General features: G+C 38.6%; 1 protein-coding gene across 8 annotated transcripts in view; it reads left to right on the top strand.

Moving 5' to 3' along the window:
- Positions 1-24,457, top strand: part of LOC122402746 (repressed by EFG1 protein 1-like) — an 87,806-nt gene that overhangs the window by 57,492 nt on the left and 5,857 nt on the right. For 6 of the 8 annotated variants that reach the window (XM_043405785.1, XM_043405782.1, XM_043405784.1 and 3 more), the window contains 3 exons: positions 9,998-10,258; positions 12,540-12,611; positions 22,009-22,189. In XM_043405785.1, coding sequence (XP_043261720.1) covers positions 10,038-10,258; positions 12,540-12,611; positions 22,009-22,189 — 474 coding nt within the window. In that variant the 5' untranslated portion in view covers positions 9,998-10,037. Of the gene's footprint in view, positions 1-4,749; positions 4,977-9,997; positions 10,259-12,539; positions 12,612-22,008; positions 22,190-24,457 lie in introns of those variants that run through there. The other 2 variants (XM_043405786.1, XM_043405783.1) reach the window with 2 other exon arrangements.

Genomic DNA, 24,457 nt, shown 5'->3' on the forward strand with positions numbered 1-24,457 from the left:
TACGCGAGCATCGAGCATTAAAATTGGACAAATTATGGCAAAATGCTGTGGGAATGAATATCTTCGTCGTGTCACAAAACGTGGCACGCAAGGTAAGATTGCTAAAAAAAAAAAAAAAAAAAAGAGAAAGAAGTATTGTAATCTTAAAATTGATATTTACGAACTGGAGTTCTCTCAAATGTCAAAAATAAGGTTACCAAAAAATTTGACAATCGTTTGAGATGTTTGAAAAATTTAGTAATTTTATAATACGAGCACCGTAGACTTGCATTTCGAGTACTTTCTATAAACATATGCAACTGCACATTACCGGTGTACAGAGATGGCTATAACTTGGAAAGAAGGTCAAATAGGGTACATATTTATAAGAACTTTTTTCCATCGTTTATGTGTCCTTAATCCGCCATTGAAGTGGGTCCCATATGTTACGATACATGTTGTGTATTATGAAGAACATTTACAAGGGTACCTTACAACTGTTCCAACGGCGAATGTAGAGGTTAAACAACGATATTCTGTAGAATATTTTATTCCACGAGTCATTTTCTATAAACATTTAAAATTTGTATTAAAGTAGTCCGCAATCTGAGATATTTTGTAAGAAAGCGTGCTGAACGTGAATATCTCTATAAAGGAAACTCTCGAATCATGATCCAGATATTTCGTCCGTTTTCCACGTTGGAAAATTAAATTTCATTCATTACAGGTAGTAAATCTCTGTGTAACAATACTAACACCAGCTTAACTTCTCCCGCTACTTTGCACGGTGAAAGGTAGTAGTGAGCCCCAACGTTATACGTCAAAAGGTTTATGACATGGCAATCGCTATTCGGAAAAAGGCACCAACCGATAAACGTGCACGAGTTCGATAGAAACGTAGAAATTCCTGACAATAAAGTGATTGTTATCGCTTCGATCCATTGCTCGATTATGGTAGAAATATTAACAGACATTTGTCCTAAATGTGTCATAAACCCCGGGCTTACAACAGACTTCCTCGAAGACCTTAACAAGCATTGATCATTAAGTTTAACGTTTGAGTCATAACTTGTACGACGAGGGTGACTCGTGACAAAGGATCAAAGGACTTTTGAAACTTTAAATTTAAAAAGGAAACACAAAGAAGATTTTCTTTGATACGTGACAAAGGAAAACTCTCTGAAATATGAACTATGCCGTGACGACCGGAAAAGAACTTATATTATCGTCTTTGTGAATCATTTTTGGGGCACAGACACTTCATTAAATTATTCTAAACGGAGGACTCAAGTATCCATTGCTGAATATACTTATTTAATTATATTACAGAGGTTCCATAGTTTCACACTTTCTGGGGAGAATATTGGCACACTTTTTAACAGACTTTTTGAACAAATGATAGACTTCGCAACGTTCTACAATCTCTATAATATTTTGGGGTGAACGAAACAGTATAAACATCAATTGGGGGAAAAATGACCGACTTTGTCATCCATTATCGCGACTTGACACTTTGACTGCCACGTCATCTATATGTGGGTGACAGAACATTTAACAGTGGAACTAAAACAATTAATTCTCAAAGAAAATAAATTTGAACAGGCTTCATAAATTTTAACGAGGTTACGAAAGTAACTATCAGGACAACTTTTAAGTTGCGTAGTTTATGATTGACTAAAATCAAAGTTCTGGTCTTGTAAACAATTTTAGGATTTTTAGAGTGGCAGTGAACGTGTTAAGTAACAATGTAAGGGGGTTAAAGAGAAGAAGTCTGAATTCGTGAATTTAAAAGTTACGGAAATACGTGTTCCGGCAAAGTTTTCACAGAATTTCGACTCGCTTGACAGTGAACGCGTCTAAGGGGAGCACATATTGGAATTGGGTGAACAAGCAGTACACTTTGTAAGTAAAAATGAAACTTTATTCTGTGGTTTGGAAGGACGTCTTTACTCTGTTAAAACTGAACAAGAAGTGTAAGCGACGCTCAAATCCCGTAAAAGAAAATCTGTCGTCCACTTAAAAAGGAAAGGAAACCATTGCCTGCATCATGTTTATTTCCCTGGGCCCTCGACGACAAAACAGACCAATACTCTTCGTATGCAGACAATGGACAGTGTTTCTCACTGTTAGATTCAGTTTTGTAATGATTATTTATTGATAATACAACAGTACACATTTAGCCAGAGAAACGGATGTTACCAAAGTCGCGGCGTGTTCTCCAGGAGCACGTTGGTACTCTCCTCGTGTCCGGCTGGAGGAGTACCGTGCTGTTCCAGAGCAGTGATTCCGGTCAGCCGGAATAGCGGTACACGCTCGGCCGTGCATCTTCGTTCTCCAATTATTACGCTGCGTTCCGCGGCGCGCTCCGTACTCTTACGCCTTGTCGCGAAAGCGGAAGAAACCTCGCTGGACGCCGTCCGATAAAATCATTTCAGTTTTTACTCCCCTCTTCCACCTGGTTGAGCCTCTTCCTCTTTCTTTGGCGTGTAATTCAATGGAAGTCGGATTTCTTTTCTTGTCGCGGCAGCCGGGGAGCTTCGAGGAATCGGTTTTTCTCGATTTGCATCGTTATGGAAATTAAAGTCTTTTTAACTCGATCGACGATTACAGTAAATGCGTGGAAATAATAAATACTTTTCAATTTCACCTTGGAAAATTGAATCAGCCTTGACTGAAAATTGAATTTCGAATCAGCTTGATCGAATTCGACGATTATTTGAAGAGAAATATTAGAAAACGCGTAATTAATAAGAAAAATTGTAAGAGGGTTCTGGTGTAAAGAAGCCTCGAGGCTGTTTTAAATTGCAGAGCTCCTATATATATTTATATTCATTTTGTTTGTAAAATATGGGAGTTATTAAAAATATAAATAGAATTTTGTTTGTAAAGAATTATGTATACTTTAATTTTGATTACACCTATTTTTTCACAAAATCAAAAAGCTATGAAGCTGTCCTATTTGCCAATATGGTGGTAATTACCTCGTTTCGTAACAATACGGAATTTTTTATACGTTCAATAGTAGAAATTTCAAAACGTTCTCGCTAATGTTCACTCGGGATCTTAATTATTTTTATTATTTGAATTTCGCCGACCGCGTTATTATATTGTTCGGTATAATTTGCACGTGGAAGTTACCTGTGCAGGTGGAGTTGAAACGCGAGGTGCACTTTGCGATGATTAGGGTGATTAGTAGAAGTACTGAAAGCCAGGCGTGATGCTGGGAAATGTAAAACGTGGCTTGTTTATGCATAGTAATCGTATTCTTTTATCCTCCGTTATTTAAAATATGAATTTAATACAGTCCGCGAGAGTATTCGTAATAAATATTTTTATTATGTATGTCAGACCGAAATTCTGAAAGTGACGTTAGAACTACTGCTAAATATCAAGTATCTACGTTATGTATACAATATTTAAAACAAATCTGATAATATTTGCAGAAGTTACGATACATTTATTTCAAAGATCGAAACAGGATCGCCAAAGTACATTTTGTAATTTTCAGTTTTGTATATTGTCATCGTTATTACAACATGTCAATGCTATTCTGCCTATTATTCCATATTTTGTTTATAATACTTAAATAAAAATAAAATACTCCCGTTAGAAATACATATATCAAATATGTCACGACACCCACGGAACATAAAATGTACAAAAGAAAGCGAATCTTAGACCACAAATTTGACAAATTTTAAAGCATCTAGTATCATAACATTTGATTTCGTGTAACGAATTGATACGATTATTGAAAAACATAGTGAGAAAAGTCAGTATTAATCTATATTCTTCTATTTAGAACGTATCTTTAAAAAATATTTGCTATCGAAGGCTGTTGTAGCGTGCATGGTACTTGGCTAAGATTGGTTTTCCATTTTAATAAATTTTACTTGTTTCAATTTTGAAATATTTATTTCTCGATTAACCCTTTGAAATTATTTGTGGTGTACGTTTTTAGTGTGGTTTGGATACATACAGTTACTCACAAAATTGAGCGTACACCTATGTAGTTAAAAGTAAAAACATAATATTTATTTTGTTCATATATTTTGACGGGCAATTAGTGGAAAAAGTCTTAAATAAAATTAATTATTCATTTCTATTTAGCAAAAGCAACAAAACTGTTGTTGTTTTACTGTCATAAAATTGACCATACAGCAGATCGAATTAAACAAAAGTAACTAACAGATTTTATTTTAATATTTTGTTGCAAATCCTTTTGTATCTATAACTGCTCTCAAACGTTTTGGCATAGACTCGACTAACTTTTTTTTGTAGTCGAACACGGAATACTATTCCATATTTCTACAATTTTGCGTTTAGCATCTGTTTTATTACTAAAACTACAATTATTTAATTTTAATTTTAATTCAATTATTTTGTGTAAATATAGCGAGCGTGGATACGCGCGAATCGCACGGTAGATTTGACGTTAATTCCGGCGTGGTTTCTCGGGTGTTTTGGGCGAACGTTCCCCGGGCGGATCGGTCGCGTTTATGAATGCGAATCCGGAGAAGCGTGCGACGCGCGATGCAGCGGCGCTGCAGCTGCGCTGGATAGTTGGTTAAAGGCATGTGCGCCGAGTAACGGCTAATTGGCCACCTTTCCTCTCCGAGAGAGGAGGCCCGTCTCTCTTTCTCGTGGCCCGACTCGTGCCAGTTTTGTTCGTTCTGTCGTGCGGTTTGCACCGGGCCGAGAGCTAGAGCGCCGAGGAAAACCATGGAGCCTTCTCAGCGTCGAGCGTCGAAACGAGGACGTTTCCTTTGACCGTGCCGATACACCTTGTTTTATTTTTTTTTCTTCGTCTATGCCCGATTCTCTGCTGTTTCCTCGGGCGGTTGTGTGTCCTCCGCGTACAACCGGCGTTCCGTTTCGCGTCACGCGTCGGATGCCATCGACGTTCGCGCGTTTCTCGATCTCCGTCGCGAAGTGCCGTGAGAAGATCCGTGTTTGTTTGCTCCGGTTTCTTGCATAGGTGCTCGACATTTCAGAAGGTTCGTAAAACGAATTCAGGATGCTAGTTCTTGCGGACGGAGATACCGGTTCAATTGCCGCGCTATTGTTCGACGCGGGTGGAACGGGCGGAGAGAGCATCGATGTTGATCGTTGCTCGCTTAACACGTTGACTGCCAGATCAAATCCCTCAAATTGTCTACGAAAAGGATACTCTTTTTTGGATCATTGGAAACTAGCATATCCACAATTTGTCATAGAACTTAGTTTTACAGCCTCGTTAAAAAGTGTCCTATCAAGATTTATTTCCTTTAACATGTAATCTTGAGAAATAATTTTTTTAGCTGATCGATGAATATATGGGTGACGTGGCAGTCAATGTGTTAATATTTAAATACACGGTGGATCGTTATATGTTTTCATACGTTAAGCATTCAATTTTTATTTTCGTCGATATCGCTCTGGGTATCTGGTAGATATCGTTATTTGCGCTCGAAAAGTTGTATAAGAGAGGCAGTAAAATCGAAACTGTGAATAATACTTGAGTTCGAAGAGTTTTGTTCTGTAGCGTTTTAATGTATATACGATGAAAATTAAAATTAACGTATAGAACAGAGACGAGTGAAATTATATGGTACAATAATAAAAAACGATACAGAAGATACAAGCACTTGGTTTTTCAGTTTCGTTTAAATAGTTTCTCGGGTTAGAAAAGTGCAATGTGCACTGCAAGGAGCTACAAATAATGCCCCTGGCGATGAACGACGTTCACGAAGCGGGAAAGATATGCTTATTTTCGCCTAGAAATTGCGTTTTCGCGGTAACAATGCTGTTAGTTTGCGAAGAAATCCTTTTGAAAGATTCTGAATTATTCTGAGTTAAGAAAATATTGCAATATCCTTACCGAATATCAAATTTAATTTATTAGATGTTCGAGTGAATAATAAACTATTAAATTTCATTCGTTATCGATAGAATTTCTCGTACGCGATTGCAACAGCGTGATGACCGATTTAGTAAAACAAAAGGAACAGCCATTGCATTTAATATGGAAGATAGCGTAGATAAATGGAATCCTTATAAAGAAAATGCCTGGAAAGCCTTACGTTTGTGTCAGAATTATCTTTGTATATCTCTAAGCGACAATAATAACTGGAGGTTTACGACTTCACGATAAATCGTTTCGTTCGTCAGTTGCGATTTCGTGTGTCTTTTAACAACGAAAGCAATAAAAGTCTTTCAGTTGCATATAATATTACTAAATGGGTATATCGTTTGCTTTCTATCGAGTAAACACGGTCGAATTAATTCGATTGCTTATCAACGAAACGAAAAAAATTTGAAACGATCGACGAATTAATTGGACTCGGACCCATATTCTTCTGAAATTATTCTGTCGATCGTTTCGCATTAATTCTATCGTGTTTACTCAATGAAATCGAATCGAGTTTATGATACCCTTTTTAGACTTGTCTAGCGCGGTAGCGTACCAGGAAGCGAAAAAAACTCGGGTTGCATTGCTAGGCACGGGTATGTGTAAATAAAAGGGAAACAACGGCGTTGATAATAATGTGAGAATGAATCTCGCCTGGGTTGTCTGTTATACAATACGAATCGCAAAAGTTGGTGGCAAGAAGTTTGCGAATAATGGAACGAGGTCGCTAAATGAAAAGAACGATTACAAAATAGATACGTTATTGCGGATGATAAGAACTCGTATAAAATGAATAAAAACCAAACGATCGGAACGTGTAGAGCGATGTTTGAGAAACGCTGAGTTATTACCAACGTTTTTCTGCACACTGAAATGCGGGTCGAATCGCACAATTCCGTTTTACGTAACTAAATCGTTATTTTCGCTTATGTTTGTTTCCCCGAGAGATTGCCGCCGGCGTTATCGACAAGTTTGCTCGGTCTCCACGATTTAAACGTTTGTAAACGCGCGTACGCTTTATTAAAATTGTCACTATCTAAATACTGATAAATTGTTAAAATTCATTTAGATCATTTCGAACGTTTTAATTCTGCGGCGATCTTGTCTTCGTTATCAGAGTACATTTCAACATCATTCCCCTAAGTTCTCCTATAAATATCAATTAATTCGAAGCGATTTCTTGTTCAAACATTCGACGTACTTCGGACCGAAGCGCCATCCAATTAATTGGCAGAAACGATCCGAGCTAATTAAAACTAATTTCGTCTTCGAACGTAATCGAATCTTTAAAGGGTCTCGAGCGGTATCATTACATTAGTAATTAGTGAAATGCTCGAGCGACTTGGGAACGTTTGAACTGTTCGAACATTCGACAATTTGCTATTGAATTTTTTCAATATCATCCTTTCCTCGACCTCTTTTTCCCAATCGTTAAAAATCTTACATAAAAAGCGAAAGCTGTCTACGATGCATGCTTTCCTTCGCCATAAGCGTGACATCGAACGATTTACGATCGACAAATTTTACTTTTCCCGATTACGTGTGCATCGAGGCCGAACGTTGGTCAACCCCTTTCCAATCGACGACTCGCAATTTCACCGATTCGAACGGCGGACTGTCGCGATCGTCGTAAAGTCGTCCGCGATATTCCTCTCCCGAGTTTTCGTTTCCTCGTAAACGTTTCTCACAGAAGCAAACAATAAAAGAAAAGAAAAACTCTTATAATTTTACAAGAAACTAGAATCTGGCCACTATTTCAGTTAACGTTGGATTCAACAAACAGAGATATCTATTAGTATATTTGCAATCCACAGTTTAAAATTTCCATGAAACATTGACTGTACGAGAACATTTCTGACACTTGTTTAAATAGAAAATGACTATAGTTTTGGTAATTATTTCTCACCCAACGGTTCATATATTTGAAGCTGTGAAAAATGTTTCGTTTAAAGATAACTGTTATTTGTAACGACACGACAAATGTATTTTAGCTTGAAGTTTGTATGAATGTCGTGGTTTGAACAACCATTGAGAGCAGTTCTAGAGGAAAATTGTGCCATTCGACGTGTTAACGACTGTTCCGACGGAGATTGGCGGATATGAACTTTAAAAGTAACGAGGTTCACGCACGGGAAGCTTAAATCGAGTGTATAATTTCGGACGGACGGCGGGTTTCGCGCTTAAACGACTGTTCGCTCGAGAGAGGGAACTTCGTGCGAATTGGCCACATTGTGCCACTGGTGATCCCGCGATACGCGAATAACTTAAAACAGCTTGGAAACGTATACCGACCTTCAGTCACGAAACGAGTATGTACCACGGCGTTTCGTTGGATAATAAATTGTTTTACTGGCCGGATCGTGTGTACGATCATTGTAGAGAATCCACCCGAGTAATTGGATCCAGGGGAGAAAGTAAAAAGTTAACGTTACCAACGATCGATGCGAGCTGCGCGTTGCAAACGTTCTATCGAAGATCCAAAGAGTAGCGAAAATAACAAATTGAACGATTCAAAGTTCGATAGAACGCGTTTTAATCGACAACTTTCAAAAAATATCAAAGATCGTATAAATGTGAAGATCATAAGCCAAGCCGAATTGGAAAAATTAATTAAAATTCTACGAACGGAAGAAAATATTAAAAATACGTACTCGAGACCAGATAAAAGTATATTTAATCGCGCATGAATGTTTAATTACCGCTAAAGGCATATAAAATATCGATTAAACGATTAGAATTTTCGCGAAATACCGAATCGTTTTGTCGAGAAACGCGTCTGCGGACTCCGCTTCCTTTAAGCTGAACAATTCGAAAAGTTAACCGAACTGTCTCTGACAGGATGAAGAATTCGCAGACAGGCTGGGTACTTAAATTTATTACGGTAGCCGTCTAACAAATGGAAGGTGTTGAGTTTCAGATCCAGTCCAATAGACTGGAATGTCATGCTCGTTGTTCCCCGCCCCGCAGCTCTCAGATGTAGAATACATCATTGCGCCTGTGTGTTACATATTCGCGATTCAACGTTTTGATACGTCCACGTGACTGAGTATGGTCATATTTTAATCCTCGGTTCAGTAAAAACAAAACCCGTAAACCGCGTTTGGTAAACGCAATTTGTCAGAGCAGTCGTTTGACAAACAGAAGATGGTTAGGTTCGAGCTATAGTCCAATGAACTGGACGCCATGCTTTTCCTACGATTCCAAGCATTTTCTTTAAACGAAAACTCGATTATTTTTGCCTCGGTTCATCTTTTCGGTTTACGCTTACGTTACGAGCGAACAGTGCTGACAATCTATGGCAATTTCGAGCGATTCATCGACGTGATTGTGTTCGATCTACGATAATAAGTCGTGACAGCGTTAGGTTGTTCACTCCTCGCTGTGAATACTGACCTCGTACTCCAGGAGATGTTATTACCATGTCGTAATTAGACGTGTCCACCTAACGTTCCGTGTGGAGACACGAGCATGCGAAAATGATATTTTCCCGTTACGCTGGACGTTCCTGCGATGGTTCTTAGTTAGAGCGTGGCTTTTTCTGAAAGAATTCTGGATGTTTCAGTCTACGACGCGCGTAAGTCATTTCGAAACGAATTGCACTTAAACTCAGTTGGTTAAGGATTAACGAGACTTGAACTCCCGGAAAATCTTTGGTTCGTCGAATCGTATTCTCGACATCGAAATGGCTACCGCCTACAGGCGCCTCTTCATTATTACTTACGTCAGGGAGACAAGAATCGAGATGTGTTACTTGATACAGTGTATCCAACGCGTGGTACACATTGACAGAGTGAGCTCTGCGAGAAATCGTCCGAATAAATAGACGCTAATCGGCACTTTTCGAGCACATTTTGTAAGATGATTCACTGCAAACACTGCCATTAGTATTGTATGTTTTAGTGAATCCAGATTCCTGTTTTTATCTCTGTAGCAGATAATATCTGTAAACTTTAACAAACATACGGTTTGTAAGAAGCTTTTAACACGTTTTACATTACGTATCAATTTTTGTTTTGCATATAACACCAAATATAAAATATAAAACGATTTTAATAATTTTTACCCCGAGTGATTTTAAATGTGCAATGTTTGGGAGTTGGTTTTCGTAATATAAACGATCTGTTTCAGGTCTCCGCGAGTCGGAGGGCCCCTCTCGCAGTCGTTAGCGATGATTCCGCCAACGATGCACGGCCACGAATTCAATCAACCCCTGTCGAGGGTGGTTATGGTCCGTAAAACGGATCAAAGGACTTTCAGCAAGGGCAGAAGGGGCGGCGAGCCTCTCCTGGAAACGGTTACCAGAGAAACCGTGGAGCTTTTCAACGGCGGGCGCGCTGAAAGGAAATACACGTCCGAAACTAGAGACATCGTTACGCCAAAGTCGAATAGGTACCGTATCGCTTGCTTTTAATCACTCCGCCGAATGGGAAAAGTAAGAGAAACCAGACTTCCTGGAACGCAAATGACGTGGTATGTTCGACGGGTACATGTTTACGCGTACGTCGGGTACACCGAGTAATTACAATCTGCAATTCCGTTCCGTGTCTCTTTGCGACCGTTCAACGGCTGACGATTTTTTTTACCAAGTGCCGCGGAAGAACATATCACTCGTTTCTCGGTAAGAAATTTAGATAAAGAAATAGTCGACGAACATTCGTTGTGGATTCCTCTACAGTTGAACAGTTAGATCACGTAGTTTATTGCTCGAAGTAATTGGAGGATCGCACGATTAAAGTATTCGATCGCCGTGGCATCCGGTAATTTGAAATCTGTACACGGTGATTTTCAGAAAGCGATCGTATCGAATTGAGTCTCGAACTTATTTCTTTAGATTCGTGGCTTCCAAAGTGGAGGATTTATAGATAACAGATTATGTTCGATTCTCTTCGTTTTGCATTTCAACAAGTTTGGGAACCTCTGCTCGAAGTAAATCTTATGTTTTTATCAGTATCATTCAAATCGTCAGTTTTCACGATCAGCGTTATAATGTACGATAAGAATTTTTTAAGTACCTTCAAGATCGCTTACGTGCTCGTGAGATTATGTCATACGGACAAGTCATTTAATTTATCTTAAAAGCGATTATCACTTCATAGAACAAAAACTATACTTACCATTATATTTACCATTGTTTTATGACATCTTCGCTGTTTTTAGATAACTGTACCGATCGCTTTAGAACAATCATCCTTTATAGTACAGCGACACGATTGCCTAATTACTTCGAACAATTTCGTTACTTTCACGTAAGAATTACTGAAAACATGCACGAGTCATAATCGAGTTTGTCTTTACAGTCGTGGAGAATTCATAAACGTTTAGTGTTGACGTAGATCGTACTGTTTTCGGTTTTCGATCGTATTTCGTACGTAGAGATTTCGTTTTCTTATACGTATAAATATGCATACATTACGAGTGTATATATCAGTGCAAGACGCCCCGAGAGAAAATCCTAAAATAATGCTAAAATAATAATAGGGTAATATTCGTTTACTTAGGACTTTTGTCGACTTCGAGGTATTCCAGCCGTGAGTGAAACTCGATCAAATATTTTCGTAGGATCTTTCCATAAAGTTATCGCGGGAGTTTCGGTAATATTGCGTGCACAAGTTTTATGAAAATGCATTTTCCGTTGACTTTTCTGGTAAACTTGCCTATTTATTCTTTCTAGAATAATGGACATTTTTTGGTTATTTTAGCAAGCCAGTTTCTTTTTTTATACGATGTTTAATGCCACGCCAAGCGCAATTAGACGATTATTATTTTAACTCTACTTTACAAAAATAAAATTAACGCGTTCATTGTACGTCGAGTGCAAGATTTTAAAGTTGAAAACGAGTTTCTGAGATCGACAGTGACCGACGGCCAAGCCCCGATTCTACCGACCTTTTACTTTTATACTCGATTTATACCGTCCTCGGTTACGTAACAGAATAATTTCACGAGTCATATGTTTTTATGGCTTTATTTACGTGCGCGAGTCTTTGGCTAATATTTCTTTTATTTCATTTTTCACCGCATGATAAAAATGTTGTTACATTAGAATCAAGATGCAATATTTACGTTCCAATCTCGTTGTCATTTCTGAATTATATTTTCACAATTTAATAGTTTCGATAAAATAAAATCGAGTATACACAGGAATTGTACAGATCGCCTTCGAATAGAATTCGTAGCCAATCGTCAGAACTTTTGGATTTTCACAAATTTTCATATAGATTTGAGAAACTGCCCCAAAGTGGAACTTCATCCCCCTAATTTATTTTATTATATAGCATTTATACCAGCTGTGACTATTTTAATTTGACATCTAAAAAATTGAAAATGTCTTCCACCGTGGATTTCACATAAATTCGGACAAAACTGACAAAAAGGATCTTTTGACATCGAGAAATGAATTTTATTATGAAAGTTATACGTAAAGGGTAAATTGGGTATTAGACTTCTATTTTCTTCATATTTCTGTTGCTATCGAAGAATGCATCCGAGAACTTTGGCTCGCGCGAACGGAATCTGGTAGGAACACGCCCACGGCGCTAATTGATTCGCGCATCGTCGCGTTTCCCTTCCCGAATGGCGTGAATTTCTCTCGGGGCGTCTTGGACACGACTAAATCTAAGTAAAAGTCAGATATCGTTTTTGTGTACATCGTAAATCGTTACCCTTGTAGTATGCCCTCGCTCAGCGTTAATGGAACGAAAAAGAAGGTGGTCGGCTTTGTCGACCAGCTGTCGCCCGAAAGGTATATTCACCTATGGTGGAGACTTGTAGCCGAGCCAAATGCCGATTCTAATGAAGCCGAACAGCGTGCGAACGTTCGATCATTCGGCGGTAAAAAAAAGCAAACCCCCCTCCCATTTGTACGTCATCGTGCTTTTCGGGGCTTCGTTAGGGTCGGTGAATGGCCTTTAGTTTTAATAGTAATGACGTAGGCGACGAGCGCGAAGCCGAGAGAAAGTTCATTTATCCTTCGCGATTTCAAAGAATAAAGAGTTATCGCCACGCGCTCCTTTGCCGCGGAACACAGACTATAGAATAAATCGCGAATTAGGGGGACACAGAGACGCTATTTTATGCGCGAGACGATCTAACGCGACTCTAAAATTCTCCAAATTGCAGAGATAAGCAATTTCTTCAAAGATATCCTCGATTAAAATGCAAACGTTCGTATATATTCGAGCAACTAAAACAGGTATTGCTACGAAAAGTCTCAAGTATTTGAAAAGGATTTGTTAAAATTGGTGATTGTTTGAAGAGTCGCGTAGAAGTGAAACAAATCGTTTATCGAGAATATTTGTTTGTTAGTCACACAAAATATGAATATTTAGAAAACGTGACCATGTATTAACGGTGATACCAAAAATACGACAAGAAATGTTATTTGATTTTTATAATACAACCTGATAATTTTTCGATAAAAATTTGTAATTTTAATCTGCCGTAGTGTGCTATGCTTTCGAAAATTTTTAATTAGAACGAAGAGTTGATAGAAGAAAATTACTCTCGATTGAGGTCTAGACCGTTAGAAATGGGCGAATTGTGTTTCAAATCGTAGAGATCGGTTTATATAAATTCACGTTAACGTCTTAATGTTTTTTTTTAAAGAAGAAAAATTGTCACATGTTCCAAGTAAAACCACGATTTATTAACCAAAACGTCGAACAATTCGTCGTGTTTCCGCCATGTCCATTGATCCACGTTATCTTAATACTCATATTTGACATCACTGAAAATTCTTAACAAAAATGGTAAAAAACGTTTCGAATACAATGTTCAGTACGGGATTGTTCGAACCAACTTAAGAGAGTATCTTACAAAGCGACATTGAATTTAAAAGTTTTAAACGTTCGTACGAAAACGACAGACGAGAAGTTGCTCAATTTACTTGAGAGGGTATTAAAAGTAACGTTTCTCGCCGCAAAAATCTGCCGTCTGACTTTCCAAATTTACGTTCGCGCGGGGAACAATGCCCTCGGTACGTTCACCGTTAAATCTTGCGCTCGAACGTTCCGGCGAGGGTTAATAAATTCCCGTCCGCGCGAAGCAGCGAGACGCGAGAAAGGACGGAGCAACCTTTCTTCTGGTCGACCGTGGCCGTGGTCGAGGAGGCTCGTAGGAAGAAGGAAGTAAAAGCTCAGCAACGATCGCGTTCGACGCGCGCTCGATCGCCTAATGGTCGATTCCCACCAGGACTTAGGCAAATTCCATTCCCCGACGACGAACAGAAATTTTAAATTCGCCGTTAAGCTCGATTTTCCTGCAACTTCAACCCCCTGAGTACCAATTTAAACAATTCGTCGATGGATCACAATTCACGAACGAATTAAACAATCCAACGTCGATTTTGGACCCAGGCAAATTTTATTTCCAAATTTGGAAAAATCGGAAGATAGTTTACGAGCGAAACTAAAATTTCTGCTCGTCGTTCGAAAATTAAATTTGAGGGACGTTGAACGACGGCTCCGGTGACTCGCGAAATTGTCGTCTATATAAAAATAAAAAAAATACCACGTTTACCCATTAAATAAAAATAGAAACGAGTAATCGACGATCGACAAATAAAAATAAATACAAATTTAGTTTTATTGTTAGTCGTTACAACGATATTTAGTACGTCTCTGATCGAAACGTTGTTTCGAGAATTGCGTTTCTTGAGCCCTGGTGGTGAATAAAGTATAATTTTTCGGCCCGTCGCGTGTTGCTCGAGCCCCTCGCTGTCCAGCGATTTCTCTCGGCTTCTTCGCCGTTACTTCACCGCCTGAACGCTGACAGTGTAAATAAGCTGAGCTGTTGCGTGACAAAAGGAACACCGGCAGCCACGTTGAAAATGTCGAGCTTCGCTCGAACAGTATTCTCAATGGAAAGTCACCCGCTTCGCGCCGCTTTCGGTTGATTTCGATCAAACCTAGCCGCCTCTCCATCCAATGGCTTGTTAGCTGCGTTCGAGCACTCGGGATTGGAATAATCGTGCCTGGACGATAACTATCCGCCGAGCATTTTTTTTCTTTTACTTTCGTTAAGTTCGATAACTTTCCAACGGATCCGAAGTTGTCGCAACATTATCTCTCCATCGCTATCTCGAGCTGCTTGTCCCTTGTTATGCAATTGTATCTCGTTCACTCTCCTTGCTTTTCACTCCCGTTCTCGATGCATACAACAGCGAACGAGTTAAGGAGATAGCAACGATCAAATTTCATCCACCTGACTCGATCATGATGGGATAACTTCTCACCGTATTCGTCTATTTCCGATTTATAGTCCACAAACTTTTCGAGTTCATTCACGGGATCATCCTCGGTTGTACTATTATTGGGAAATCGTTCAAAAGAGTTGCGCCCTTAGAATGGTGCACACTTTTACGAGGTGTCTGAATTTTTGGCAATTAGAGATACTTTGGCGTGTTTGTTATTAAATCGAAGCAGATACATTAACCATCGATTTGTGGAGCACGGTACAGACGGCTTCGGATATCGTGAGACTCAATTCTGGCAACCTTGGAACTCGATACTGATAATTGTAGGTCGCTAGAATCTGATACAGTGGAACTCCATTTATATGAACCCGACAAGGGACAAGCAGTTCACATAGTTGTGTAGGCTTATACGTATAAAAGGAGCTCACTAATTATCCCTGTTACGTGCACCCTTTTGTTCAAATATATTCTCATATCAGTGGATTTAATCATTACATTTAGAAAAATAATTCTTTATTCCTGAGTTCAAAAAATAGGCAACATAATCACTGTCGTGTGTTTACACTTTTGTTAGTCGCTGTGCTTCTAACTCATCGTGTGGGTACCGTAGGTCTGGATCACAGAAATGCCAATCGGAGTCTCACAGTCGTCTGTTCATGGTTCCACGTGTTCTGATTCAAATTCACGAGTCTGATGGTCGTTCCAATCCATTCAGACCGGGTTTAAGGTCGTTCCTACCAGGCCCCACGCTGTCAGAAGCGGTCTGTATCGAGTTTCATGAGTTCCAGAGATGTCCGTGTCCGGTTTCATGAGTCGAAGATTTGTGTGTATCGGGTTCCATAAGTTCGAGAGATGTTCCGCTTGAGAACCACGTGTACGGTGGTTATTTCCACCGGCAGTGATAGGAGTAATACCGAATGAATAACATCACTCGCAGCTGTACCGAGAAGAAATACGGTAGCATGTAAGAATGCTCGTATGTCCCGCGCGGTAGGTTTATATGGGCACTTAGGTGGAAGATACAGCATGGATTTAATTGTGTACCATTGAAAACACGAAATAAATTTTACTTGCGTTGTTCAATTGTTATCTATTTGTTCGTACATGTATTACCGGTATCTTGAAAACATTATATCCAACACAGCAAATACGGCATTCCTTGTGTCTACATCGGTTGTCGCATAAATTACACAAGGTGGTGCATACACTCTGCGAATCGTAACAAGATCGTACTCGCCACAAAAATAAGCACCACGCGCCTAGAATACCAAACATGCTAAATTCACGGAACAAAACACAACATACAATAACCTACATACCGTGTACACGACGTTCTCTTATATACGCGCGAAAGATAGTTGTATCATTTATATAACGATGTTACGATCGAAAAAGAGAAGCGTAAGATGTGATCGTATATCTACGAGATAAAACGTTAGTGGCCACATTACTTAGAACGCCGGTGTTTAAATTACCCCGAACGAGCATTTCTTACGAGCAGTCATTTTTCTTAGAGCGTTAGAAGGCCTGCTTAATAGTTTCATTACTTTTAAGGTATACTATAATCGCGGGCAGGTAATATCCGAGTAAAAACAGTTATTATACGTGTACGTTACGGCCGGAAGCAGTGAAAGCAACGGATTCGTACTTTCAACGATTATGACAACGGCACTGAAATCTCAAAATACGTATCCGACATTTTGAAAAATATTCGTCTCGAAATGAATTTCTTAACGTATCAGGGTGGTCGTAACCCCCTTAGAATTAATAAATACGTGGACAATTGTCCAGAAAGAAAGTTTGATTTTTGTGGAGAATTCGAGGGGTAGGTTCCAGTAGCCAACGCGTTAAAAAGAGTTGTAAATATTCAGACACCTCGTTTCCATCGATAAAATGATACGATACGGTTCCGTGGACGAATCGTATAAATCTGTCATGGAGGCAAATTGTTTATGGCAGCGTCGCGTCGCGGTCAGATACAATTTACCCGGGGATAATCCCGAGTCGGTTGTTTTTCCGCCGGCGCGGTCATTTATCTTGCGCGTACGAACCCGGAGTTAACTGCGCCCGAGGAAAATTGCTATTCATTAGAGGACGTATAATCACGCGTGCGTCGATCGTAGATTTTGTGTGGCGAGCCGCGAGCGAGCGACGTCCGCGAACGTAAATTGTTTGCGGGGCAGACGCCACAGTATTCGGCCACGCGGTGGAACACACACTAGAAATAGATTAGAGGCACTCGTGCAATTTCACGACGCGCGTTAGAAGATATCCCCTTAACCTATTCGATCGTCTTCGAATCGCTACGCGTGCATCACAACGATCGGCCACGTCCGCGGGACAGTTATGGTAGCGTATAGTCGATGGAACAAATATCTATAGCGAACGCCTAGCGTCCGTTTCGAGCCTTCAACGCGAAAATCCATTATCTAGTTTCGAAACGAAAGCAAAAGTACACACAACGTGAGATCGATCCACGCGATTTGGTGGAAAAAAAGATTTTTTTTTTTTTGGTACAATCTTATGTTATTAAATAAAAAAGCAGATAAATTGTACTTTTGCAGGATGGTTCTTTTAGAGGAATACATATTAACCGTGGTATAGATCTGTCATAAGCAAGTATCGTATTATTTTAATGTTTTGATATTGAATAACGTTTTTTGAAGTATAAAAATCCGTGATGCCTGCTTACTGAGCTCTTCTGGGCGATACTTGGAAGCAAAACTATATTTATATTATATCATAAAGTGTTAGAGATCGCGAGTGTTTGTTCTCGGTGATCTCAAAAACCACTGGACTGAATTGGAAGGTACTTTCGTTACTGAATTCCTTAGAATCTTTGAAGTGTTATAGGATATGTTTCGTCACGAACAAAAACGAGAGCACAGTTGTCTGTATTAATTTGGAACAAGTGTTACGAATATACAGTATATATACATAATACACCGAGAAGGGGAGCTTCTACGTGAAAGAACAAATCGAGAATGAGAAAATCGGCTTCGAAAATTCATCGTGTGTGCGTGCAATAGAGTACGACTTGGAATTCAGGACAAGTAGAAACAGTGTGTAGTGGGCAGACATACCAGAGCCACGCTTATTCAATCGCGGGCGTGTGCGATGAATTTTCAAATTCAGTTATTACCGAAGCAAAAGTTTGAAACGAAGAAATAAAATAATTCTTGCACAATATTCGATAACGTGTAGAAATTTTAACTAAACTTTAGTAGAAATTAACGGAAAGAAAAGAAAAAAATATTGAACTTTCGTGACTGCTCGTTTCTATCATTTGCGTCACTGACACTTGTATGGTATTGAATGATTAATACTCAAGATTCATAGTTTATCCATACGACACGTCGTGTTATTTTAATCAGGTACTTCCAGGCTCTAGCGGTATCGATCGAATGCACTTAATATTTTACGTATAGCAAACAGGGATCTATAATGAAACCATTCTGCAAAAGTAGGTTAAAATCAGAGGAAGACTTAACACTTTTCTTTGTGAGCGTTAAGCGACACCCTTGTTAGGCACAAACCGCTAAATAGATTTTTCCCTGCCTGATAGCGGTCAGCTGGCTACAGGGTCGCACGTGTTGCTTACTCCACATAGTTCTACTCGCATTAGGACGCTTAGGCTCTTCTAATGCCCGATATCCACTAGAAAGTTGTTGCTTTCAAGAGTATTCAGTGGACGTAGCATCGAAAGGGCTCCTTTTCAGACTAAATTCTGAACTCCTACTTCATTCGTTACTTCTCAAATAAAATTAAAAGCCTCGATTATTAATTGTCAAATTCCAGCATCTGAGGAAAGTTTTTTCATACAAGTGGCACCCCGGAAATTTAACAAGGTGGTGCAACTAAAAATTAACAGACTACGTTACGCCACTTTACAAAACATTATTAGAGTAGAAAAAATGTTTATCCAATATTAACGTTGGAGGAAACAAATGAAAAATATTTTTTTATATATTGTTCACTCAGACTTTTTGAAATATATAAATAAAATTGAAAAAATTCGTCTTACGAACGTATGCCAAATTAAAGGTGCAAAGAAATAAAATTACAGAGTTACGGACCATACGTTGGCAAAATTGTCATGAAATTAATATATGGAATAAAGTACAGTGTCGTTAAACACGATAGAGAAACTGTTCTCGTCTTGTTACGTGTAAATAAATTTGATTGATTAAAAAAATGGATATTAGTGAGACGAAAGTTGGAATTTTCCTTTGCACCCTCCTGAATGCACAGCTGCTCCAGGCTGACCTTTAATTACCGGTACCTAGCAGTCAAGCATGCACTTTTTTCGAGATTGTTATATTTGTACCACCAAGTATACGTCTTGTGCACGCTTTCTACGACCTTTTCAGCTTTTGACCGTTCACTTAAGGCACAAAATGCTCTCGTCGCCGACAGGACTCTCGAATCGTCGTATTTCGAGCGAACCACGGCGTCGACTTTAATGCCGCTTACTTGTTTAATTTGGTTTGATTTAGCGTTCCGATGAACGAGAAACGCGGCTGAAGAGAAACGGGCGTTAATTCAACACGTTCCCCGCCAGACGAATGTTTCGCTTGCCCCGTCTCGAAGCGCTGTTAAAATCGAGACGTACGTTGACTCTAATATCAGTAATAATTTTCTCCCGTTTAGAATTTTATACAGATCAAAATACTCGTTGCTTTTTTTCACATCCGTTGAACAGCAAAACGTGAATTCTCTGAATTATTTTCGATCGAAATCTATTTAATTCGAAACGATTTTCATTTACTTGTACGCAGAATGCTTGCGAATAAACTGCTCTGGCTTTTTATCACTAGACTTTTCGTTGAATCTTCGTTTTTATTTCCGCAAATTTTCGTGGTTCTACATTTTTGTGTCCACGATTAAATGAAAATTATTTCGAGAACCAACTCGTTTCTGAAACATCAGATAATGTAATGCAAAGAGACGTTGACTGGAGATTATTGATAAACGTCATGACAGCGAACGTGTTGAGGAAAAGAAAATCTAGAGACTGCGTACAGGGCGACAGGAAAGTGTAAAAGAATTTGTCCATCGAGAACCACTCTTTTCTAAGACACGACTCCAATTAATACTTTCTTCCTTTTGATATAATGTATGTCTTCAACAAATTTCTTATTAATTTAAGTTAAAGTGTATCATTACTCCAGAAAATATTATTCTATTTGATCCAATAACGTAATAGGTTGTGTGTCACTGTCCCAAAAGAAAGTTTCGATTTCGCATTTCTCGTAAAATTTTTATACAATTACGTTGTTGGTTTGGAGTAAGGCGATAATAGAAATAATATCGTGTAAAATGAAATGTTACATCCGATTCACGATGTGGGTACGAAATAAACGTTGCTCGAATGATCTCTGTAAATGGGCATTCGGCGTATTGAGAGATTTAATCGTACCCCGAATGGAGGATTCGACGAACATCTGGCTAACCCCGCGATTAACGCTCCGAACTGAGAATTTGACAAACATCTGGTGAATCTGCGCGGCGGCCAATGTTGGTATTCCGACGAACCATCAAAAGACGTGTCGCGCATATGTTACTGCGAATGTAGACGGTTCGTGAAAAACGCGCGAAATATTTGGTACGTAGGGGATCTTGAAGCGAACAGATTAGAAGCTCAAAATGGATCGAGAAAGAAAACGATAAAGGATCAGAGATTCAATGTTTTCTTTTGTTGTTCGTTCGTTGAACGTTAGCATTGCTAACAAATACCACTCGTATACTATGAGATAAAAGTAAACGTAATATTGTAATTTTTCTTCTTTCGTGTTTTTGTGTTTTTCTTATTAAATAATATACTAAATAATTTTAAACTGCGTTTCAGTTTATGTATAATTGTTAATTGAGGTTTTGTTTTAAAACATTAAAAAGAGACATTTTTTTTTGCGTGTTTAATACTTTACCTCGAATTAGACGACTGTTTGTCGTTTTATTTTTGAACGAATTTATTGGCGGAGTGTTTCGTTCGAGTGTATACAAGATATTATGTGACGTCGTGTGCACTTGATACGTCATAATCTGCAGTCTTGTTATACTATTATCGTTTGGTTTCGACTACCAGTTTTCATCAATCCGACACAATGATAAGATACAGTAATCGAGAATACGTGGATATGCTTCTTGCATCGAGTGTGTATGTGTGTGTGGTAATGTATCTGCCGCAACTCGTACAGTGAACGATAGCGGAGGAGCCTACGTACGATATTAATGCTATTTGTAAACGACATATGGACTGTACAGAGATCAGTTACGACATGATCAAGTGCACACGCGTTCGAAGAACGTTCAGTCGATTTTCTGCAAAACGAAGTTTCGAATGAAAAATTTTTTATATCTATTCATCAATATTGGGATACTCTATATCAAAACATAAACTAAAAGATTCTTCTTTTCGAAACTATAGGCATTATGTTACCTATCTTCTCCGATTTTAAGAAAACCCGGTGAATTCTATTCAACCTCGCCCATCGCGAAATAATTGTCTCGCTGAAAAGAGTGGTTCAAACATAGGTCAACATTGACTGCCAAAATAAAACCTTGAAATTTTTCACTGGACCAAAATTCTGATTTCAGACGATTATAAACTGCATAAATCCAAAATTTGCCTCGATACATATTTTTGTAACCGCCCTAAAAATTCACGAATCCTGTTCGAAATTAATTTCCTTTAACGTTTCGACAGAATTGCTTCAGTTCCACAGTGAAAACGTATAGAATATATTGGTTGAATTTTAGCCCTGTACGCTGTCGCGGATGCAATTCGAGAAACGGAGGAGATCGGTTTCGAAGGTCCGTGAACGGTGCTAGATCGAAATTCGCAATCGCTTGAATCGCGTTCGACAATCTAGGCTCGTTGTTTCGGCGAAACTGAATGGGAACGTTGTGTGTTCTGCATCCACCATGTAATCGATTTTACTTGCAGGTCTAGGACGGATTCGGTGAGATCGAAGTCCCCTTTGACGGCGTCACCAGCGTCTCCAGGGCCACTGTCGAATTCCCTGCACGGCAGTTTTCACGGTAGTTTAGGAAGCGATGGCATGTCGTACAGCAGCGCCAGGTCGTCCTCGGCGTCGCCTGATTCCGCAAGATACTCCTCGACACCGGTAAAGATACCAGCAATATAGATTTAAGTCGATTGTGAGTCGTTGGTCACGCGACAACGATGCGTTACCCTGCGATAGAAACTGTCAATATTGGAAAATCGGGCAACGATACCGCGACATGGCGTGTCAAAGGGTATCAGAAGTCTCTAACTGGAGCTTAACCTTCCCTCAAGTTACAGATAAATCCTACGAGATGAGTGCAAGGCTTTTAGATCACCGATCTAGTCCAAACTTTTCTGCACTGGATAATTAGATCATTCTGTTCGCGAAAATATACGGGGTGCTCGGCCAACTCTGGGAAAAACTTTAATGGGAGATTCCAGAGGCCAAAATAAGACAAAAATCAAGAATACCAATTTGTTGATCGAGCCTTCGTTAAAAAATTATTAACGTTTAATGTTCCGGCGAAATTGAAAAATTTCGAATCGTTCTGATAAAATTATTTTCGGTTACGGGGGTCAATTGCAATCATTTTTGGTCAATAGACATACCCTCGAATTCCTAACCATTCTCGAGAAAAAAATTCAATAAGTGGATAAATTTTTCGACAAAATTGAAACATTTCGAATCGTTTTAAAAAAATTATCTTTAGTTACAGGGGCAAATTACAACCATTTTTGGTGAATACATATACCCCCGAAATCTTACGCACTTTCGAGGAAAAAATTCAGGAATGTGGACAAATTTTTCGGCGAGATTGAAAAGTATCAAATCATTCTTGTAAAATTATTTCTGGTTACGGGGGTCAATTGCAATCATTTTTGGTCAATAGACATACCCTCGAATTCCTAACCATTTTCGAGAAAAAAATTCAATAAGTGGATAAATTTTTCGACAAAATTGAAACATTTCGAATCGTTTTAAAAAAATTATTTTTAGTTGCAGGGGCAAATTACAACCATTTTTGGTGAATACGTATAGCCCCGAAATCTTACGCACTTTCGAGGAAAAAATTCAGGAATGTGGACAAATTTTTCGGCGAGATTGTAAAGTATCAAATCATTCTTGTAAAATTATTTCTGGTTACGGGGGTCAATTGCAATCATTTTTGGTCAATAGACATACCCTCGAATTCCTAACTATTTTCGAGAAAAAAATTCAATAAGTGGATAAATTTTTCGACAAAATTGAAACATTTCGAATCGTTTTAAAAAAATTATCTTTAGTTGCAGGGGCAAATTACAACCATTTTTGGTGAATACATATACCCCCGAAATCTTACGCACTTTCGAGGAAAAAATTCAGGAATGTGGACAAATTTTTCGGCGAGATTGAAAAGTATCAAATCATTCTTGTAAAATTATTTCTGGTTACGGGGGCCAATTGCAATCATTTTTGGTCAATAGACATACCCTCGAATTCATAACCATTCTCGAGAAAAAAATTCAATAAGTGGATAAATTTTTCGACAAAATTGAAACATTTCAAATCGTTTTAAAAAAATTATTTCTAGTTGCAGGGGCAAATTACAACTATTTTTGGTGAATACGTATACCCCCGAAATCTTACGCACTTTCGAGGAAAAAATTCAGGAATGTGGACAAATTTTTCGGCGAGATTGAAAAGTATCAAATCATTCTTGTAAAATTATTTCTGGTTACGGGGGTCAATTGCAATCATTTTTGGTCAATAGACATACCCTCGAATTCCTAACCATTTTCGAGAAAAAAATTCAATAAGTGGATAAATTTTTCGACAAAATTGAAACATTTCAAATCGTTTTAAAAAAATTATCTTTATTTTCAGGGGCAAATTACAACCATTTTTGGTGAATACGTATACCCCCGAAATCTTACGCACTTTCGAGGAAAAAATTCAGAAATGTGGACAAATTTTTCGGCGAGATTGAAAAGTATCAAATCATTCTTGTAAAATTATTTATGGTTACGGGGGTCATTTACGATCATTGTTGGTGAATACTGATACCCCCGAAATCCTACGTACTTTTGAGAAAAAAATTCTTTACCGAAAATCTACTGTGTAGCCAGAAATGTTTCCCCGAAATTTTCATGCGTTAGAAAATGTCTTTGTTTGTTCGTAATGAACGAAAAATCGTATGTATTATTAATTCATGATCGTGACTGCGAGCGTTCGCCGATCAGTTATATCACGTGGTCGCGAAAGCGTGTTCAGTTCGAAATAAATTCAGATGAATTTTTAATAAAGTAAATATTTGTTACATAATTTTCCGCGTGCCAGTGAAATTTCACCACGTGCCATTCATTTGCCATCGTCGTTGCGTAATGCGTATGTTTCTGAAAGGTAAAA

This window comes from Colletes gigas, unplaced genomic scaffold (assembly GCF_013123115.1).
Source record: "Colletes gigas isolate AHSC1104 unplaced genomic scaffold, ASM1312311v1 Colletes_gigas_Sc00039, whole genome shotgun sequence".
NCBI lineage: Eukaryota > Metazoa > Arthropoda > Insecta > Hymenoptera > Colletidae > Colletes > Colletes gigas.